General features: G+C 49.2%; 1 protein-coding gene and 2 long non-coding RNA genes across 4 annotated transcripts in view; 1 reads left to right on the top strand and 2 right to left on the bottom strand.

The window, feature by feature from the left end:
• Positions 1-20,474, bottom strand: part of LOC307202372 — a 359,370-nt gene that overhangs the window by 142,299 nt on the left and 196,597 nt on the right. The gene's annotated exons all lie outside the window — the stretch shown is intronic.
• The window catches only part of EFNB3 (ephrin B3), a 74,643-nt gene that overhangs the window by 42,606 nt on the left and 11,563 nt on the right, over positions 1-20,474 (top strand). For both annotated transcript variants that reach the window (XM_079952101.1, XM_079952100.1), the window contains exon 2: positions 8,490-8,782. In XM_079952101.1, coding sequence (XP_079808227.1) covers positions 8,490-8,782 — 293 coding nt within the window. The remainder of the gene's footprint in view (positions 1-8,489; positions 8,783-20,474) is intronic.
• Positions 9,517-12,754, bottom strand: LOC307202370. The gene is made up of 3 exons (XR_013832859.1): positions 12,633-12,754; positions 11,587-11,715; positions 9,517-10,209 (listed from the first exon to the last, which is right to left on the bottom strand). It is a non-coding gene; the product is annotated as an uncharacterized lncRNA (long non-coding RNA).

Below are 20,474 nucleotides of genomic sequence, written 5' to 3'. Positions count from 1 at the left end.
CCCAGAACTGGACACAGTACTCCAGGTGAGGTCTGACCAGAGCAGAATACAGTGGCACTATTACTTCCCTTGATCTAGATGCTATACTCCTATTGATGCAGCCCAGAATTGCATTGGCTTTTTTAGCTGCCGCGTCACACTGCTGGCTCTGCAAACCCAGCCATGCACATGGATGGCGTTGTATAAACACACCTGTGATGTCAGCAAATAGCTGCCTTCGCAAGCTTACCTGTCTGCATCAAAAGCCACTCTATTGAGTCCTGGGAAAATGAATAATAATAATAATAATAATAATAATAATAATAATAAATAATTTTATTTATACCCCGCCCTCCCCAGCCAAGACCGGGCTCAGGGCGGCTAACATCCGATATAAAAACAAATTGATTGAAATACAACTTAAAAACAAGATTAAAATACAACATGAATGAAGCAGTAAGTGTGCCTCTGAGCACGTGCAGTGTACCCTCTGGCTCACAGCAACCAGCCCACACACATCTCGGACAGCGTTCCGGGGAAAAGACCGCCGGTTCCTCCAGACTTCCTTTTCTGCTGTGCTTCTAGGCATAGGCCTGACCTTTAAATTGCTGCGTCTGACCACTTTTTTTAAAAAAAAAAATTAATTGCCCCTGCGAAAACCTGCTCTTTAACGCTGAATCGGAACAAGTGGCAGTTCAGGTTTTCAAAATAGCGAAAGCTCTTCTCCGCCTTTCCCCAGAAGCGGCTGCAATCTCAAGGTCTGCGCGTCACCAACTGTTCCACCCCAGAGGCAGCTGCAACTTTTTGCGGGTGCCTCCCCAGCACCCCACCCGCTTTGTGGCAGCTGTGTGTCCCCTCTGAACAAGGGGGGCTCTGTGTGTGATGTGGGTCTTTTTCTGTATTGGGGCAGGGGAGGTCAGGAGCAGTTAATTATTTCATTAAGGGCAAGGTGGCTGAGGCAGTCAGGTCTGGCCAACCCCCCAACCCCACAGCCGATAGGAATCAGAAAGCTCCCTCCAACGAGCTGGAACAGGACATGGAGTGTAAGCCGCAGGGGTCACACAGGCAGGCAAGGAGAGCGGAGAGCAGTGGGGTCTCTAATATTTAACCAGGAGTACAGAGATTACATTCCTGCTTGACGAAGAAACAAAGGGGGGGGGCTAAAGAGGGGCATGCTGGGTGATGGGGCACCATACATTGAAAGCAGATTCCAACCCCCCCCCAAAAAATACATATATATCCTGGGAACTGTAGTTTGTTAAAGGCGCTTTGCATTGTAGGGAGCAAACCGCCGTTCCCAAGATTCTTTGGGGTGGTGTTGGGGAATGCGCTTTTAAATATATGGTGTGTACACAGCCCTGGGCTCTCTTGAATTGGGGGTTCCCAATGCTTGGAGCAGCCAAGCAAGAAGGGGAGAGGTAGTTTCTGCAAAGGGTGGGGTGGGAGAAAGAGATTATTGCCTAATGGTTGGGAGCCAAGAATCTTGGGGTTTTCTGGAAACTCGATCATAATGAGTTTGACCAGGAAGAGGTAGACTTTATAGCCTAGAGACTGCTGTGAGCCAGGACTCCTGGGGGAAGGGGAGGCCCAGTGGGTCATCGAAGACGTGGAATTATATTCCAGGACTCCTGAGTTCCCAGCGATGGGTGGAGGAGCTCCCCTCTCTCTCTCTCTCTCCCGCCCTCTCTTTCTCCCCCTTTTTTCCATTTTCTCGTTAGCTCCTTTCCTGAGCTGTCACTTTCCATTTCATCTCCTCGCCCTCGCCCTCCCCAATTCCAGCTGAGCCCATGACCCCGTTACAGGAGGGGAGGAGGGGCAGCGGCAAAGGGGAGGGGGGGGGCAAGAAGAAGCAACAGGTCCTACTGCCAAAAAAAAAAAAGGTTCCAGACCCATTTCAATGATTTGGGCAAAGCAGAGAGAGACTTGCTACCCAGCCCCAAGTTTTGGTCTGGACCACAAAAGAGTGACATCTGGTTGGAAAGAATGAGGAGCCCCCCCCAAAAAAAAAATTAATGCATGCACACACATGGACACACACACACACACACACTTTGCCCCCTCTCGTGGCCCTAGAGAGGTACCCACCCACTTCCTGCTAGGCCCCTCCATCACCAGTTGGCATGCGTTGCCACGGCAACGGTAGCCATTGTACCCTTCCTACAAGGAACATCCCTGGGGGAAAGGATTAGGGCTTGGTTTTTGCATGGGGGGGCATCTAGGATGAGGGGCACATTGCTGCTGTTCTTGGGCTCCCTGAGTGGAGCATCTTGTACTGGGGGCCCCAATGCCTGAGCTTGTTTTTCAAGGGATGGGGGGGCATCTCTGGAAAAGAGTTGGGCGACGGGGCCCCTGTTGTTGTTTAGGAGATGTGGGGCAGGTAAGGATCCCTCTTGGGTCCTTGGGGGGTGGGGTGGAATTAGACCTGTGCTTGGGGCAGGCCTCGCAGCCAGGACTTAGGGGTTCTGTGTTTGGGGTGGGTGGGTGAAGGGGACAACAGTTCTTGTGTCAGGACGCCTGGGTTCCTTCAGAAGCGATTGCAGCTGAGCCTGGTTCATTCTCGTAGGGAGCTGTTTTCCCTGGGGTGTGGGAGAGAGGACGCTGAGGAGAGCCCGGATGCCTGGGTCCCACTGGGGGGGGGGCAGAGAGAGTGGAGTGTGTGTGTGCGCTGCGTTTGTTTTTGTGTCCTTGTTTCTTTAACGTTTTGGAACAGAAAGTTCTCGGGCGCCAGGAATAAGAGCCAGGAATAACAGTCATCCGTACACCCCCCCCCCCCCCCGTTCTATAAAAGGGAAACAAGGTGTGTACTGATTGTAGCCCCAGAGCTAGGACTCCTGGGTTCTCTCGTCTCCAGCTTAGAAGCATAGGCCGTTGCTGTGTGCCAAGTCAAATCCTTGAGCCATCTAACCCCATAATGCCTACACTGACTGGCAGAGGCTCGCCGGGATTTCAGGCAGGGCTTCCGGCCATCCTCAGAGCTTGCTGAGATTTGAACCCAGGACCTTTTGCATGCAGAGAGCAGCTGCTCTGCTCTTGCCCTCCAGGAACAAGGCGGCTGGGGTAGGAGACTGGTATGCAAGGCTGCTAGATCAGCTGTTTCCGAAGTTTGCCTTTCTCTCCTTGACTGCCGGAGCGGTGCAATGGACTTGTGCGTTTTGCGTATCCGTTTGGTCAAAGGTCCAAGCGTGTGCGGTTATACTGCCAGGTCAGGGCGTGTCTGTTAACACGTGTAAGTGACTTTGCCATATCCCCGTTTTGTAGCGCAGAAAGGTTGTCAGGTTGGCGGGTGTGGCTTTGCCGGAGAGTGCGGGGGCTCGCGTTTTTCCCGTCAAGGCCCTATTTCATCATGTGTTTCCCGGCGACTTTCTGCACAGCGAAGTAAAATTACTTTTATTTTTAGTGCTCTGTCGGCACTAGATCGAGGCAAACCATCCCCAAGCGAGAAAAATAAATGAGCTTTGAAAGAACTACTTTAAAAAAAAAGAAAAGCTTTCTCCAACCTAGGTTGCTCTGGATGTTTTGGACTACAATTCCCATCAGCGGGTCCAAAGAGCAGCCCGGGTTGGAGAAGGCTGACACTGAAGGCTGACAGTGGTACCTCGGGTTACATACGCTTCAGGTTACAGACTCCGCTAACCCAGAAATAGTGCTTCAGGTTAAGAACTTTGCTTCAGGATGAGAACAGAAATCGTGCAGTGGCAGCAGGAGGCCCCATTAGCTAAAGTGGTGCTCCAGGTTAAGAACAGTTTCAGGTTAAGAACGGACCTCCGGAACGAATTAAATACTTAACCTGAGGTACCACTGTATGGGAGAAGGAAAAGTGGTGGGCATTGTTGATACAGAAGGGGCAGCCGTGATTCGTTCCAAAAGTTGTGTGAGGCGTGCTAAGGTTTTGAGGAAGCAAACACAAAATTGAAGCAACGCGGCGGCATTGGCGCCGGCCAGTAGGTGCCAGCCCCGTACGATTCACGAACTGCATTCTGCATTATTTGGGGAAATCACATTTTTCTAGGAGGGAGAATGTGATTCCCCCCCCCCCAGGGGAATGCTTGGAAACTCGGGAAACTGCTTTGGTCCATCTAGCTTTGTATTTTCCACAGTATCTTCTCTAGTTGCATTGCTCTGTTCAGCATGTAAAATGGAAGATGGGGGATTAGTGGAACTGACTGGGCTCTGTAGATGTATGTTTAATTTGGGATGTTGGGGGAACGGAGTCAGGGTGCTTTAAATAATGCCATCCCTTAAGCCAGCCTGAGAAGGCCTGTACTGTACCTGCTGCCCACAAGCTGCATGGCAACGCAACCCCTTGTGTGACGTGGCCCTTCTCAGAAGTGCTCCATTTGGCCTCTGAATCACAAACAAGCATACCATATTTTTCGCTCTATAAGACGCACCAGACCACAAGACGCACCTAGTTTTTGGAGGAGGAAAACAAGAAAAAAAATATTCTGAATCTCAGAAGCCAGAACAGCAAGAGGGATCGCTGCGCAGTGAAAGCAGCAATCCCTCTTGCTGTTCTGGCTTCTGGGATAGCTGCGCAGCCTGCATTCGCTCCATAAGACGCACACACATTCCCCCTTACTTTTTAGGAGGGAAAAAGTGAGTCTTATAGAGCAAAAAATACGGTATACCCAGCTGCAAGCCAACTTTGGCTCTTGCCTTATTGCTGTTTTGCGGCAATTATCCTGCCCCTCTTAAAACACTGCTGCCCGGAAGGTGATTAATATTCACTTTTTTTTTTGCAGATTTTGGCAAAGCTCTGGCTCAGACTGAGCTGTCCCAGGTCACCCCTTGGCCGAGGCTTTTGCAGGGCCAAATGACTTAAGGCTACAGGATAGATCCCAGGAATCCCCACGACCTCCACTCCCCTCCTTTTCTGACCCAGGAGTCTTTCATCTGCTTCTCTGCTAACCACACCACCATCCCTGGGCAGGCCTCAGTCATGCCTCTCCTCCTCCTGGGCTATTATCTCATTTGGCAGCTGATCTGTCCCAGGGGGCTGGGGACAGGCGGCTCTGGGGTCAAATGTCAACAGGTTTGAATAGAGGGTTGGAATTCTTTGTCGGTTCTCTGATGGTTCCTTGCATGGGTTTGGGGGCGGCGCATGATGCTCCCAGGGCATGTGGGACCAACTGATGGAGCAGGGAGAGTGGGGGGTGCCCTGCTTTTTTCGGGAAGGATGGCGCAGGGGAGACCAAGAAATGCAAATTAAAGACAGATGCAAAGAACTTCACCCCGGAGGTGGAAGAACACAGAACTTCTGGGCTTTATATTTTGCGGTCTTTGAGGCAACTTCAATCAGTTGCTTTTTAAATAGGATTTTGCCTGATTATTATTAATATTATTATTATTTAAAAGGATGTGCTAAACACCTCCAAATGTCAGGACATTTATAAGGAGGGCTGCCAACCCAGTTGAAGAAACCTTCGTTTTTCAATCGCGGGAGTTTTTGTCAGTTAATCAGTTGATTAAATTTGCATAATTTGCATATGGGCAAAAACAGTCGTTCTGAAGCGAGAAAACACGGTCTCTTGTCTGTGTTTTACAATTCCTGCATTTTGTATTTTAATATTATGTTGAAAGCCGCCCAGAGTGGCTGGGGAAACCCAGCCAGATGGGTGTGGTATAAATAATAAATTATTATTATTATTATTATTATTATTATTATTATTATTATTGTCGTAGCAGACATTAACTTAGAGACTTCTGGTCAGATACCTGAAATGTCTGGTGGTAGTTGCCTCTGTAGAGATGGTGCTCGCTATGCACAGTTTTTGTCTGATTTTGGCGAGTGAGCCAAAATGACTTGTCAAATATGGGCGTTATTTTCAGTTGATTGCAAAATACAAACAATTTTGGCAGGCGGGGGCAATCTAGGAAGACGTGGCAAAAGGTTACAACACCCCACACTACAACAAAAACAACAAAAAGCTCTCCTGATGACTTTTAGTCAAAATGCTACTATCCTACCTGCTTAATTTTATTTTTTTCACTACCAGCAACCCTAAAGCAGCCCAACTCCTTACACGTTCACTAGGAACGAATGGTTCCTGCATGTTGTGGAGACGTTCCCCAGCAAACTTTTAAAAGACTTCTGAAATTGATTAGCCAAACCAATCAGTGAATTAAAAATTGCAGCTCTGATTTATAAAGCTAGAAGGAGATTTGCAAAAACGCAAAGTGGACCAGGGTGGCAGATCTTCGTGGTATATTCACTGGTCTTGCCTCTGCCTCTGGTGAACGGAGTCAGTATAGGGCTTTTGTTCTCTTGAGAAATGGCACCTGTTTGTCCTGGGGTGAGAATGAAGCAAAAAATATTGTGTGTGTGTAAACCTGTCTTCCGAAACCTGGGACCAGCTGTGAGTTGTAGTACAAAGCACCTAGAAGGTGCCGACATCTGCAAATGTGTCATAAGGTAAAGGTAAAGGGACCCCTGACCATTAGGTCCAGTTGTGACTGCCTCTGGGGTTGCATCGCTCATCTTGCTTTATTGGCCAAGGGAACCGGCGTACAGCTTCTGGGTCATGTGGCCAGCATGACTAGGCCACTTCTGGGGAAACTGACATGTTTCCAATTATATTGGAAGGTGTCCACCAAATTTCCGGTTGCAGAGAGCCTTAAACCTTCCTGGCTTAATTTAATACCAGTAGTTTCTTCCAATGTCTGGGCTCAGCCCGTTGAGCCTTAAAAGGCTGGTGTCTCTGAGCATCTGCAGAAAGCCTTTCCGCAGAGAAACGTCCCTTCCACAAACCAGCCCCAACACAACTATGTTTTCAATCTTGCTCCTCACTGCTAGCAACACCTGTTGCTTTGCTTTTGTAATTACACCAAGAACTCAGGCCAATATAAGTTTCAATAGTGAAAGAGGTCCCTACTCACAAATCAGTAGTCAGTTGTAACAAAAACTAACCCATTCAAAAGTATGTATTCTGACAAAGATTACAAACTCAAACAGAGATTACAAACTCAAACTCATAAGGATATGTATAACACAATAATTCGTTACAGAATTAGAGATAAAGAGTTTATAAGTAGAGATAAGTTCATATTAGTCCTTAGCAGTGGCGTAGCGTGGGTTGTCAGCACCCCGGGCAAGGCAAGTAATTTGCGCCCCCTAACCCGTGAATTTGCGCCCCCTAACCTGTGGATTTGCCCTAACCCCAGATGTTGCGCCCAGTGCGGCCGGCCCCCCCTGCACCCCCCACGCTACGCCACTGGTCCTTAGTTAGATTTGATGTGAAGGTCTTAGTTTCATTGAGCAGAAGTCAATGATTTGAGTTTGTAATCTTTGTCAAAATACATACTTTTGAATGGATTAGTTTTTGTTACAATTGACTACAGTGGTACCTCGGGTTAAGTACTTAATTCGTTCTGGAGGTCCGTTCTTAACCTGAAACGGTTCTTATCCTGAAGCACCACTTTAGCTAATGGGGCCTCCTGCTGCTGCCGCGCCACCGGAGCACAATTTCTGTTCTCATCCTGAAGCAAAGTTCTTAACCTGAAGCACTATTTCTGAGTTAGCGGAGTCTGTAACCTGAAGCGTCTGTAACCCGAGGTACCACTGTAATGATTTGTGATTAGGGACCACTCCCACTACTGAAACTTATATCGGCCTGAGTTCTTGGTGTGCTTTTTTCTTGGTATATTTAATAACAAGAACTCCACCTTATTTAATGTTGCTTTCGTAATTAAACACCACCCGGGGTCCCCTTTTCCCTAGAGCACCCTGGTTCTTAGCATCCTTTCACCCAAGGTGCTAGGCCACTCTCTTCCTAGAGAACAAGCTCCCAGGTGCTTTGAGGGGAACCTGGCTAGACCTCTGAACCGTCCTGGAAATGGACATCAAGCAAACTTCCCCAGGGGCTGGGCCCACTGGGTTTTGTTGTTGCGAGGGAGGCTGGTTGAAGTAATGCAGGGTCTTATGTATGGGACAAGTAGAAAAACTTGCTGGAAATGTAAGGAAAAGGACGGCGATTTTTACCGTATGTGGTGGTCATGTAACAAAATAAAAGAGTTTTGGGAATCGATCTATAATGAGTTAAAAAAGATGTTTAAATACACTTTTCCAAAAAAAGCCGGAAGAATTTTTGCTAGGCTTGGTGGGAGAAGATATTAAGAAGACAGACCAAAGATTATATTTGTATGCAACAACAGCAGCTAGAGTTTTGATAGCCCAAAAGTGGAAGTCACAGGAGATTCCAACTGTAAGGGAAAGGCTGATAAAGTTGGTTGAATACGCTGAAATGGCAAAATTGACACACAGAATTCGCAATCAGGAGAAGACGAAGTACCAGAAAGAATGGAGTAAATTCATGGTTTATATAAGTGAGAACTATAGAAATATGAAAACGTTGGCAGGATTGAATTAATTCTTATGTCATGGTGTAATTTTTAATCAATGAAACTGTGAATTATAGACTGGAATAAGAAAACTTGCGGAAGGGAAGGATGGAAGTCAACGGCTCTATGGAGCATAAAGTCGGATATAGACTTAATGTTTTTGTTGGTTGCAGGTTCCAGAACGAGGAGGGCTACGTTTTGTACCCCCAGATTGGAGACCGCCTGGACCTCATCTGCCCCCGCTCTGTGCCCTTGGGCCCCTTTTCCACAGAGGACTATGAATATTACAAGCTGTACCTGGTCCAGACGGAGCAGGCCGAGCGCTGCGAGATCCTCCGTACCCCCAACCTGCTGCTCACCTGCGACCGGCCCGAGCAAGACATGCGCTTCACAATCAAGTTCCAGGAGTACAGCCCCAACCTCTGGGGCCACGAGTTCAAGACCAACCAGGACTATTACATCATCAGTAAGTTTTAACACCCTGGGGAAGCGGGGGGGGGGCTTCCTTTTCTTTCTTGCACGTCCCCTCCGCATACCAAATCCCACGCTTGCACAGAACTGCAAGGCCTTGAGATGTCTGTAGCCGTCGATAGGTGCCGCCGCCAGTCTGGCAGGCGGTAGATGCAGCTGAAGGAACAGGAAATCGTGGTAAAAACCCATACACCACACAGGATATTGAGAAAGAGAGAGAGTGTGTGTAAGAGATCCTTAAAAAATAATGTTCAGATCAGAGGTAGCTGAGAGGGATTGTGGCTGCATACACATTGGGCCTTTAAAGCAAGGTTTCCCAGACTTGGGTCACCAGCTGTTCTTCGACTACAACTCCCATCATCCCTACCTAGTAGGACCAGTGGTTAGGGATGATGGGAATTGTAGTCCCAAAACAGCTGGAGGCCCAGTTTTGGGAAACCCTGCTTTAAAGCATATTATTTACCGAAAGGAATTCCGGGCACTGTAGTTTGAGGGTTGCTAGGGATTGAAACTCTTGAGGGGTAAACTATAGCGCCCAGAATCCTTTGAGGGTAAGAATGTGTTTCCAGTGTTCTTTAAGGGTATCGTGTGTATGTACCTGTGGGAGCAGGGCTTGTGTGCTAGTGTATATAATGCGTAGTATATAGGTAAAGGTAAAGGGACCTCTGACCGTTGGGTCCAGTCACGGACGACTCTGGGGTTGTGGTGCTCATCTTGCTTTACTGGCTGAGGGAGCTGGCGTACAGCTTCTGGGTCATGTGGCCAGCATGACTAAGCCGCTTCTGGCGAACCAGAGCAGCGCACGGAAACGCTGTTTACCTTCCCACCGGAGCGGTACCTATTTATCTACTTGCACTTCATGCTTTCGAACTGCTAGGTTGGCGGGAGCAGGGACCGAGCAATGGGAGCTCACCCCGTCGCGGGGATTCGAACCGCTGACCTTCTGATCAGCAAGCCCTAGTCTCTGTGGTTTAACCCACAGCGCCACCCGCACCCCCCGCGTAGTATATGGAATGCACCTATTTATCATTGCAACTTTCCAACAGACTAAAGAGGAAGGCAGTCAGCAAAAATTAAAAACAATCAGAATGAAACAATAAAACCAAATTAAAGCACAACATGGGTGCCTGTTTAAAAACAACACTAAACAGATTGATGTTGCTGCATCTTATGGCATCTTTGTATTTGCACTGCTGCCGGTGGAAAGATGGGATATCAACCAGAGATAGATCTCAGTTATATGGGGAGAGAAGAGATGGTGACCTTCCTTCAGATATTCTTGTCCCTGGCCACATAGGGCTGTTTTTAGGGCACATCCAGTCCTTTGAATTGCACCCAGAAGTCAATGACGGTGGTAGCTAGGGATGAATGAGCAGCCCTTTATTTGTTCCCAGAGGCCCTCAATTCCTTTGCATGTATGCCCTAAGAACAGACGGGGGAGAAATTGGTTTGGATTGCATTCGAAAGTGAATTTACTTAATTCACACTGCCAATAAGCAAACCCAAACATCCTTAAAAACTGTGCATGTCTCTGGATGTTGCCACGCTGTTCTCCAGCCCCGCAAAATTGTGCTCCAAAGTCTAAGAAGAAGAAAAAGGTGTGCCAAAATGGAGATGTATCGGGGAATGTGTGTAAAAACGCAGATTTTTGTGTGAACCATTCGCAAAGAAAAATGTACAAAACGGGGCAGAAATGGGATGCATTGAATGTTGATGTTGTTTAGTTGTTTAGTCGTGTCAGCCTCTTCGTGACCCCCTGGACCAGAACACGCCAGGCCCTCCTGTCTTCCACTGCCTCCCGCAGTTTGGTCAAACTCATGCTGGTAGCTTCAAGAACACTGTCCCACCATCTCATCCTCTGTCGTCCTCTTCTCCTTGTGCCCTCCATCTTTCCCAACATCAGGGTCTTTTCCAGGGAGTCTTCTCTTCTCCTGAGGTGGCCAAAGTCTTGGAGCCTCAGCTTCACGATCTGTCCTTCCAGTGAGCACTCAGGGCTGGTTTCCTTCAGAATGGAGAGGTTTGATCTTCTTGCAGTCCATGGGACTCTCAAGAGTCCCCTCCAGCACCAGAATTCAAAAGCATCCATTCTTTGGCGATCAGCCTTCGTGATGGTCCAGCTTTCACTTCCATACATCACTACTGGGAAAACCAGAGCTTTTACTATACGGACCTTTTTTGGGAAGGTGATGTCTCTACTTTTTAAGATGCTGTCTAGGTTTGTCATTGCTTTTCTCCCAAGAAGCAGGCGTCTTTTAATTTCGTGACTGCTGTCACCATCTGCAGTGATCATGGAGCCCAAGGAAGTAAAATCTCTCACTGCGTCCATTTCTTCCCCTTCTATTTGCCAGTAGGTGATGGGCCCAGTGGCCATGATCTTACGGTAGTTTTTTTTTAATGTTGAGCTGCAGACCATATTTTGCGCTCTCCTCTTTCACCCTCATTAAAAGGTTCTTTAATTCCTCCTCACTTTCTGCTATCGTGCATTGAATACAATTTGGAAAACTGGGGGAAATAGCACTGAGACATTCTTCCAGCCCAACAGGATCGATGTTTTTGCGCAAGGTCCAAGTGGCACGTCCACAAAACACAGTTGGGGGTGCTTTAAATGCCTTCTTCCCATGGCCCCCCAGGCATACCTGGGGCAGGAGAAGTGGGAGGCAGGAAAAGCGGGAACGTGCGGTTCTTGGCCGAGGAAAGTAGAAGGCGCCTATTCCTTGGCGCAGCGGTGGAGAGCAGAACATTAAATGCGCCCATTGCTGCCAAAGAGCGCCCACACCTACTCCATGAATAATCAGTCACCTTTTCCCTAACGACATGCAACATCCGTAGCTGCTGCTGCTGTTGGTGATGGTGATGCAGCACCATCCATGTACATGGTGAATTACAAAGAAGGAGAGCTCGGGTCTCTGCCCCCAGGGGGCAAACATCCTAGGAAACGAACTGAAGGGAAACAAAGGGAGAGAGGTGGGCAGGAGGAATAGCAGGGAGAGGGCAGAGAAGTAATAATAATAATAATAATAATAATAAATAATTTATTATTTATACCCCGCCCAAATGGCTGAGCCCCCCCAGCCACCCTGGGCGGCTCCCCAATCAAGTGTAAAAACAGTACAGCGTTAAATATTAAATATTTCCCTGAACAGGGCTGCCTTCAGATGTCTTTTAAAGATAGGATAGCTGTTTATTTCCTTCACATCTGGGCGCCACTACCGAGAAGTCCCTGTGTTTTGTTCCCTGTAACCTCACTTCTTGCAATGAGGGAACCGCCAGAAGGCCCTCGGAGCTGGACCTCAGTGTCCGGGCTGAACGATGTGGGTGGAGACGCTCCTTCAGGTCTACTGGGCCTTTGAGGCCGTTTAGGGCTTTCAAGGTCAGCACCAACACTTTGAATTGTGCTCGGAAACGTACTGGGAGCCAATGCAGATCTCTCAGAACCGGTGTTATGTGGTCCCGGCGGCTGCTCCCAGTCAAGTATGTGTGCATTTGTTTCGGTTACTGGGTTTCATTGCGGCTGGCTGGGACCGACGGGATTTGTAGTTCAAAACACCTGGAGGGTGCCGCTTGGCACGGAGGCGAGCTGATTCTGTTGGTGGCTTTGCAGAAAAGGCAGGCTTTGTGCCTCTTCGAAGAAAGTAGGGAAATGTGGCAACCGCAATAGTTTCACCGCCATATTTTTTTCTTTTCATGGGCAGCCCCGCCTGCAATGCGTATTCTAGCCCATCTCAGTCCTGGGGCAAAGGAAGAGGGATACATTTTGGGGCACGGCTAGTGAGCGTCCCCTGATCTTTTAAGGAAGAGGAGAGGGACCAAGTCCTCTAAAACCCCCTCCCCTTTCCTCTCCCCACCCCTCAGCATCCCTGTCTCATCAGCTCCGGCTGCCTGGGGTGGCCCTTCAGCCATCGCCATGGCAACTGTCTCCTGGCAAACCTGTATGAGCCAGCCACTTGGCTGTACCACAGCAGCCACTTTGGGGTAACCAGCCAATCTTCACCCCCCCCCCCCCCGCCCGGACGCACATATGCACGCACGCACGCACACACACACACACACACACACACCAATTTGTCTGCTCTTTCCATGGGGTGTGTGTGGGGGGGTCTAACTCAACTCCCCCCTTCCTCTTGCGAGCTTAAAGCACCCTCCCCACTCCTGTGTCAACCATTTCTGAGATGCGACTGTTTCTGAAGGGGTGTGTGTGTGCACCAGGGACCCCGTTTAATGCAAAGTCCCTTTTCCCGCCCCAGGGCGTGCAAGCGCTATCTGTGGGGTCGTTGTTTAGGGCCACGCAGGCCCAGATATATGGGGTTTGCATGGCTGCCAAAGATGGTGGATAGCCGTTTTCCGTTCCCTCTCCTCTCAGAGACACACACACAATTTATATAGATACAGATATATATATATCTTCCTCTTTCTGCCTTTTCTTCCGTCCTCTCTGCTTTGCAGCCTGGGTTGTGCCCCTGGGCAAGCAGACGAATGCTGAAAGAAACCCACTTGACCACCCTGCGTCTCCCCCTCCTCCTCCGCCGCCCAACCGGGGGGGGGGGGGGTGAGGCAAGCGAGGGAATCCAGATCTCTACAGTTGCCATTGTTTTCACCTTATTTTTTATATTTTTATATATATATTTACAAATCAAGGTCATTGCTCTACCCACCGGGCAAGACAGCCACCAGCTTTTCCGCCACTTCCCCCCACCCCAGACACTGACACTTCCCGCCACCCCCCTCCCTCAAAGCCAGGTGATGGGAGCATCAAGGCGGACATAGTGGGTTTTTTTCCCGGTGGTGGTGGCAAGGCGTCGTTGACCCAGTTTTTCCTCCCCCTTCAAATGAATTTATGCCCAGCCAAGCATGAGGGTAGAGCGCGAGACAGCTGAGTGGAAGGAGGGAAGGGAAGAAGGAAATTGGCTGACTGGGGGCAGGGAAGGTGGTGCCACCATCTAGGACAGGAAGTGATGGAAGAGGAAACGGGAAGCCACTCATTTAAAGCCCCCCCCCCAAAGTGGCTGCATTTCAGCACATTTTGCCTGCCTTAATTGCCACCACAAAGCCCAGCCACCATAGAATCACAGAATGGCAGAGCTGCAGGAACCACAACATTTCTTCCATCACTTTCCCTAGAAAGCTTGGGCAGAAATAATCAAACGGTGATGGCCGCGTTTCCAGTGCCATGAGGAAATGGGGCGCATCGCTCTCGCGGGTGCCGGGGGGGGGGGGGGCTGCCACAAATCTCCCCCCTCGGAGGACTAACAAGCCCAAGGGCACAGCTTCACAACGGTGCCAGCCCCCAGCTCCCTCCACCCCGGGCAGCCCTTGTAAATCATTCCATTTGCTCAGATATTATATCCCTGGCGAGTATCGGGGAAAGCAATTTAATATTTTTAAATGCATATCCAAGCTGGCCACACACCCACACATCAAATATACCTAAGGTTAGATGACGGGCACCTGCCAGGCCGAAAGGTGCGGTGGTCACCGAGGGCCAAACCTCGGCTTGTCTTTTTAGTGATTTCTTTTTTGAAACTTTTAATTTTGGAGACTGCAGCTGTAAAAAGTCCATCGGATGTGTTGTCCTTTTAAAGAAATCGCAGGATGCCCTCAATTGCCAGGAGCCCATGGACTAGCTTGTGTCTCCCTCTGGAGAGGGGCTTGGGCAAGCATGCAGGCCCTGGTCGTTTGGTGGGGAGGTGGGCACCGAGAGGGGGGTGGGCACGTCCGTCTCTCATGCCTGCCCTACGTCTGCAGCCTCAGGAAGGGTGGCCCCCCACCGGCCAGGCGTGTTCTTTGTGAGGGCTCAGCCGAGCGAGTCTAAACTGAACCGACGGGCCCAGCTTCCCAGAGCCCCCGACAGCTGCCAGCGAGAGAGAGTCCCGCGCCGCGCGCTGCACGCGAAACCCCCCCCCCAAAATCTCTCTCTTTCTTATTTTTAAAAATCCATTAGGGTCCCCCGTTTCCCTCGCAGAGGCGGAACGAGAGAACCCAAAGGCTTCGGCATGCCGCGTGGCATCGCCAGCTTGGAACCTTCCGGAAAAGCACCCGCTGGCCGAAGGGTTCACAGTCCCCGCTTCAGCAGATCTCAGTAGGGTGGGCAAAGTCCCACCCTGTGAACACGTGAAAGTGCCCAGTCCAGGAGTAACAGATCTGCATGTGGCGGACTTGAGCCTGTGGCCTTGTACCAGTTGCTGGAAACCGCAGGACTGGGGAAGAGAGCATAATGTGGCGTAATAGAGTATCGGACTAGGGCCTGAGAGAGCCGGGTTCGAATCCCCACTTGGCCATGAAGCGATCTGAGTGACTTTGGCATTGCCGGATTTACGTACAGTGGTACCTCGGGTTACATACGCTTCAGGTTACAGACTCTGCTAACCCAGAAATAGTGCTTCAGGTTAAGAACTTTGCTTCAGGATGAGAACAGAAATCGTGCTCCGGCGGCACGGTGGCAGCAGGAGGCCCCATTAGCTAAAGTGGTGCTTCAGGTTAAGAACAGTTTCAGGTTAAGAACGGATCTCCAGAACGAATTAAATACTTAACCCGAGGTACCACTGTATAAGCTAAACAAGCTGTAGCTTAGGGCCCCACTCTCTTGGGGCGCCCAAAAAAATTTAAAGGAAAAAAACCCTGGATATACAGGTGAAACTCGAAAAATTCGAATATCGTGGAAAAGTTCCTTTATTTCACTAATTCAGCTTCAAAGGTGAAACTAATATATGAGATAGACTTGTGACATGCAAAAGCGAGATATGTCAAGCCTTTATTTGTTCTACAGGTGAAATTTGAAAAATTAGAATCTCGTGGAAAAGTTCCTTTATTTCCATAACTCAGCTTGAAAGGTGAAACTCATATATGAGATACTCGTGACATGCAAAGCGAGAAATGTCAAGCCTTGATTTGTTATCATTGCGATGATCATTGCGTTACAGCTTATGAAAACCCCAAATTAACAATCTCAGAAAATTAGAATATTCAAGGAAATCAGCAAAACAAGGATTGCAAATCGAGCAAGATTGGACCTCTGAGAAGTAGAAGCATATCTCGCTTTGCCTGCCATGAGTCAATCTCATATATTAGTTTCACCTTTGAAGTTGAATTCCTGAAATTCCACGATATTCTAATTTTTCGAGTTTCACCTGTACATTTCCAAAATATAAGATACAAAACAAATGAAATAAAACCTACAGACAGCAACAGCGTTTTGTGTTGTGTAGGCTCCTAGGATGTAAGTCACGGGCCCCGCCTGCTAGCCTGCTCCCTAAAATATCCCTGGTTTGCTCCTTTCTATATATAGGGTGCCTACATTCTGCATGGACTGGTTGCAGGGCAACATGGGCAAATGGCTTGAGATACCTATGAGGTCCATAAAGGACCATACAGCATATATCCAACCCAAAAAACAGCGGCAATTTGTTGTTGACAAAGGACAGCTGGACATATAAAGGGCCCCATTACCTTGCTTAGGGCCTCATCAAACCTAAATCCGGCCCTGGACCTCTTAGTCAGTCACCATCTCTTAGCTTACAGGGTTGTTGTGAGGATGAAATGGGAAACATGTGCACCACTTTGAGATCCTTGGAAGGCAAAGGTGGTCTAGAAATGTAACAAACAATTTTTATTTTTTTTTATTTTTTTGCCGACCCCAACATACAAAGCGTGACATCTTTTGTGCGACTGATGTGCCCCACCCCAAGTCAGGGCCCGCTGAGACAGACCCTTTTAAATTTCATTTTTGTTGCGGCAGGTAGCACAGGTAACGGCTGTGTGGCCTCCCAGCTCCAGCCACCATTTTACTTTCCCACAGAGCTTTGGAGTGATGCTCTGTTGGGGTCATGTTGGGAAATCAAAATGGCGGCTCATGGGCCCAACTACCTGGGGCTGGTTGGCCCTGTAGCAACAACAACTCATTATTTGTACCCAGCCACTCCGAGCGGCTTCCAGCACATACCGTAAAACCTTAAACCTTAAACACCGTAAAACTCTAATACGGGGCTGCCTTCAGACATTCACTAAATGTTATATTATTTAAAAAGGTAAAGGGACCCCTGACCATTAGGTCCAGTCGTGGCCGACTCTGGTGTTGCGGTGCTCATCTCGCTTTATTGGCCGAGGGAGCCGGCGTACAGCTTCCGGGTCATGTGGCCAGCAGGACTAAGCCGCTTCTGGCGAACCAGAGCAGCGCACGGAAACGCCGTTTACCTTCCCACCAGAGTGGTACCTATTTATCTACTTGCACTGGCATGCTTTCGAACTGCTAGGTTGGCAGCAGCAGGGAGCGAGCAACGGGAGCTCACCCCATCAAGGGGATTTGAACCGCCGACCTTCTGATTGGCAAGTCCTACGCTCTGTGGTTTAACCCACAGCGCCACCCGCATCTTGGGAAGGCATTCCACAGGGTAGGGGCCACTACCGAGAAGGCCCTGTTGTTGTGTTGTTGTTGACATTATTGATAATATTTGTATACCACCCTTCATCCGTAGATCCCAGGGCTGTTCACAGCATTCAAACACAAGCTAAAAAACACAAAATACATAATGAAAACAGAAACAGAAGCAAAGCAGTAACCCTCCACCCGTACCAACGACACGTTTAAAACTGAATCGGATGTCAATCAGCCCAAGGTCTGGTTGAAGAGGAATGTTTTTGCAGGGCACCTAAAGGTGTATAATGAAGGTGCCAGCTGAACCTCCCTGGGGAGTAAAGGTAAAGGTAAAGGTACCCCTGCCCGTACGGGCCAGTCTTGACAGACTCTGGGGTTGTGCGCCCATCTCACTTAAGAGGCCAGGGGCCAGCGCTGTCCGGAGACACTTCCGGGTCACGTGGCCAGCGTGACGAAGCTGCTCTGGCCAGAGCCAGAGCCGCACACGGAAACGCCGTTTACCTTCCCGCTGGTAAGCGGTCCCTATTTATCTACTTGCACCCGGAGGTGCTTTCGAACTGCTAGGTTGGCAGGCGCTGGGACCGAGCAGCAGGAGCGCACCCCGCCGCAGGGATTCGAACCGCCGACCTTTCGATCGGCAAGCCCTAGGCGCTGAGGCTTTAACCCACAGCGCCACCTGCGTCCCTCTCCCTGGGGAGAGCATCCTACAAATGGGGGGATTGGTCAACCCTAGCCACACATTGCATAGGAGCTGGCCCAAGACATTTTGCCACCTGAGGCAGAGGGCAAGATGGCGTCTTCCCCCATCCCAGGCATTGAGGCTGCGGCAGCTGCTCCATTCTGCCCAACGCTTGAGCCGGCCCTGCGCCATAATTTGGATTAAACCGCCTGGTCAGAGTGGGTAAGGGTGGGGCTGATAGGTGCTCCTACCCTCGGCCAGGGGTCGATCTAAATCAGCGTCCCCCAACCTGGCGCCCTCTAGATATTTTGAACTACAACTCCCATGCCCAGTGGCTCTGCTAGCTGCGGCTGGCGGGAGTTTTAGTCTGAAATATCTGGGGAAAGCTGATCTAGGTGGCCTCTGGGTTTTTCTCCCGTGCTTGCGATTCTGTGAAAGGAAAGCTGTGAGGAATTCACCTACTACAACAACAACAACAGCAGCATGATTTAACCTCACGATAATTTAGTTAGGTTTCAGCTGCCAGTCCTTCTCACGGTTTATCTTGCTAACACAGGCACCCTTGACTGGTATTTTTCACAGAACAGCGAGTTTGTGGGCTGAGTTTCAAGCAGAGGACTTCGCATCTAATTCTATTTTTTATTTTATTTTATTAAAAAAAAAATGTTCCTGAGATTTCATCTCTCCCTTTCAGGGGCTTATGCCCCACTTGAGGCGGCTTACGTAAATTAAAATTGCCATCGCGGGGGGGGGGGGACATTTTCATAAAATGCACACAAAAGGCAAGCCTGGAAGATTAAAAGCAATCCTCAACGCAGACTTAAGAACAAGACGATGCTCTTCTGCAATTGGGACAGATCTGGGTCGGTTGCGAGGAGAGACGGATGTATTTGTCAGTTCCGGTTCTCTCAATTTCTCATTCTTCCAATCTTATATCTGGTTCTCCACGTTTCTGCAGCGATTTGCCGATTAATTTTTTAAAAAGAAAACCTAATGAAAATCCACCAGCATTTTTGTGTGAATTTCTCCTAATAAACCCATGCAGTTTTGACTAATTTACCCCAAGGAAGCACATTTTTGTGTGTTGTTTTTCTGTCAATATGTGTATTTTTACGCATATTACCGAGTGTGGCGTAGTGGTTAGAGAGTCAGACTCGGGCCTGGGAGAGACTCGGGTTCAAATCCCCCCACCTGGCCACAAAACTCACTGGGTGACCTTGGGGGGGGGGCGGTCGTTGCCTCTCTCAGCCCGACCTACATCACAGGGTTGTTGTGGGGAGTAAATAAGGAAGGTGAGAGCCATGTGACCACCTTGCGCTCCTTGGAGAAAAAAGATATAAATGCAATAAACAATAATCGGCGCATTTTTGTCAGCATTGGATGGAGAATTTGGAGAGGTTCGTGAGGTTCGCCTTGGATCGCGAGCAGAATTTACCGTATTTTTCGCTCTATAAGACGCACCAGACCACAAGACGCACCTAGTTTTTGGAGGAGGAAAACAAGAAAAAAAATATTCTGAATATCAGAAGCCAGAACAGCAAGAGGGATTGCTGGGCAGTGAAAGCAGCAATCCCTCTTGCTGTTCTGGCTTCTGGGATAGCTGCGCAGCCTGCATTCGCTCCATAAGACGCACACACATTCCCCCTTACTTTTTAGGAGGGAAAAAGTGAGTCTTATATAGCAAAAAATACAGTAATTTCTCCTTCTGCTATTCTGGGCAAGCCTGAACTGTGGGTTTGGCTGTCCCATGCCAGTGGTTGTGGGGCACCCAGGGAGGCTGCCGGCTTGCCAAGATGGTTGCTCTCCCTCCCTCCCTCTCTCTCTCTCTCTCTCTCTCTCTCTCTCTCGGCATCCCCATCAGGCTTTGGCAGAGCAGGTGCGTCAAAACGCCCCCCCCCCTCGCCTCCGCAGCCTCTGGCTTATTAACAGATCATGAGGGGAACTTTTGTCTGTGCAAACATTAAACATCTTGTTTAAATATTAAGTGACCCCGCAGAGCATCCTGTGGAAAGGCAGGGCTGCATCGGGTTTGTCTGAGAGCGCTGAGGGGGCTGCAGGGTTAGGTGGGGGGTCTGAGTTGCTGGGTAGGAAGGTTGGGGAGCGGCCGCCGAGACCACATAACACCACTCTTGAAAGACCTACATTGGCTCCCAGTATGTTTCCGAGCACAATTCAAAGTGTTGGTGCTGATCTTTAAAGCCCTAAACGGCCTCAAATGCCCAGTAGACCTGAAGGAGCGTCTCCACCCCCATCGTTCTGCCCGGACACTGAGGTCCAGCGCAGAGGGCCTTCTGGCGGTTCCCTCCCTGCGAGAAGCCAAGTTACAGGGAACCAGGCAGAGGGCCTTCTCAGTGGTGGCGCCCGCCCTGTGGAACGCCCTCCCAGCAGATGTCAAAGAGAACAACTACCAGACTTTTAGAAGACATCTGAAGGCAGCTCTGTTTAGGGAAGCTTTTAATGTTTGGTGCATTACTGTATTTTAATATTTTGTTGAAAGCCGCCCAGAGCGGCTGGGTATAAATAATAAAATAATAATTATAATAATTAATTGGGGGACACCACTGGACCCCCCGCATCGGCTCTTTAATACCACAAAGTCTGCTTTCACCGATGAAAGGAATTCAAAATGGCCCTTTTTTG

Source organism: Podarcis cretensis (genome assembly GCF_951804945.1).
Source record: "Podarcis cretensis genome assembly, chromosome: 13".
NCBI lineage: Eukaryota > Metazoa > Chordata > Lepidosauria > Squamata > Lacertidae > Podarcis > Podarcis cretensis.
The sequence above is the reverse complement of the archived record's forward strand: the minus strand, read 5'-3'. Positions and strand labels throughout refer to the sequence as shown.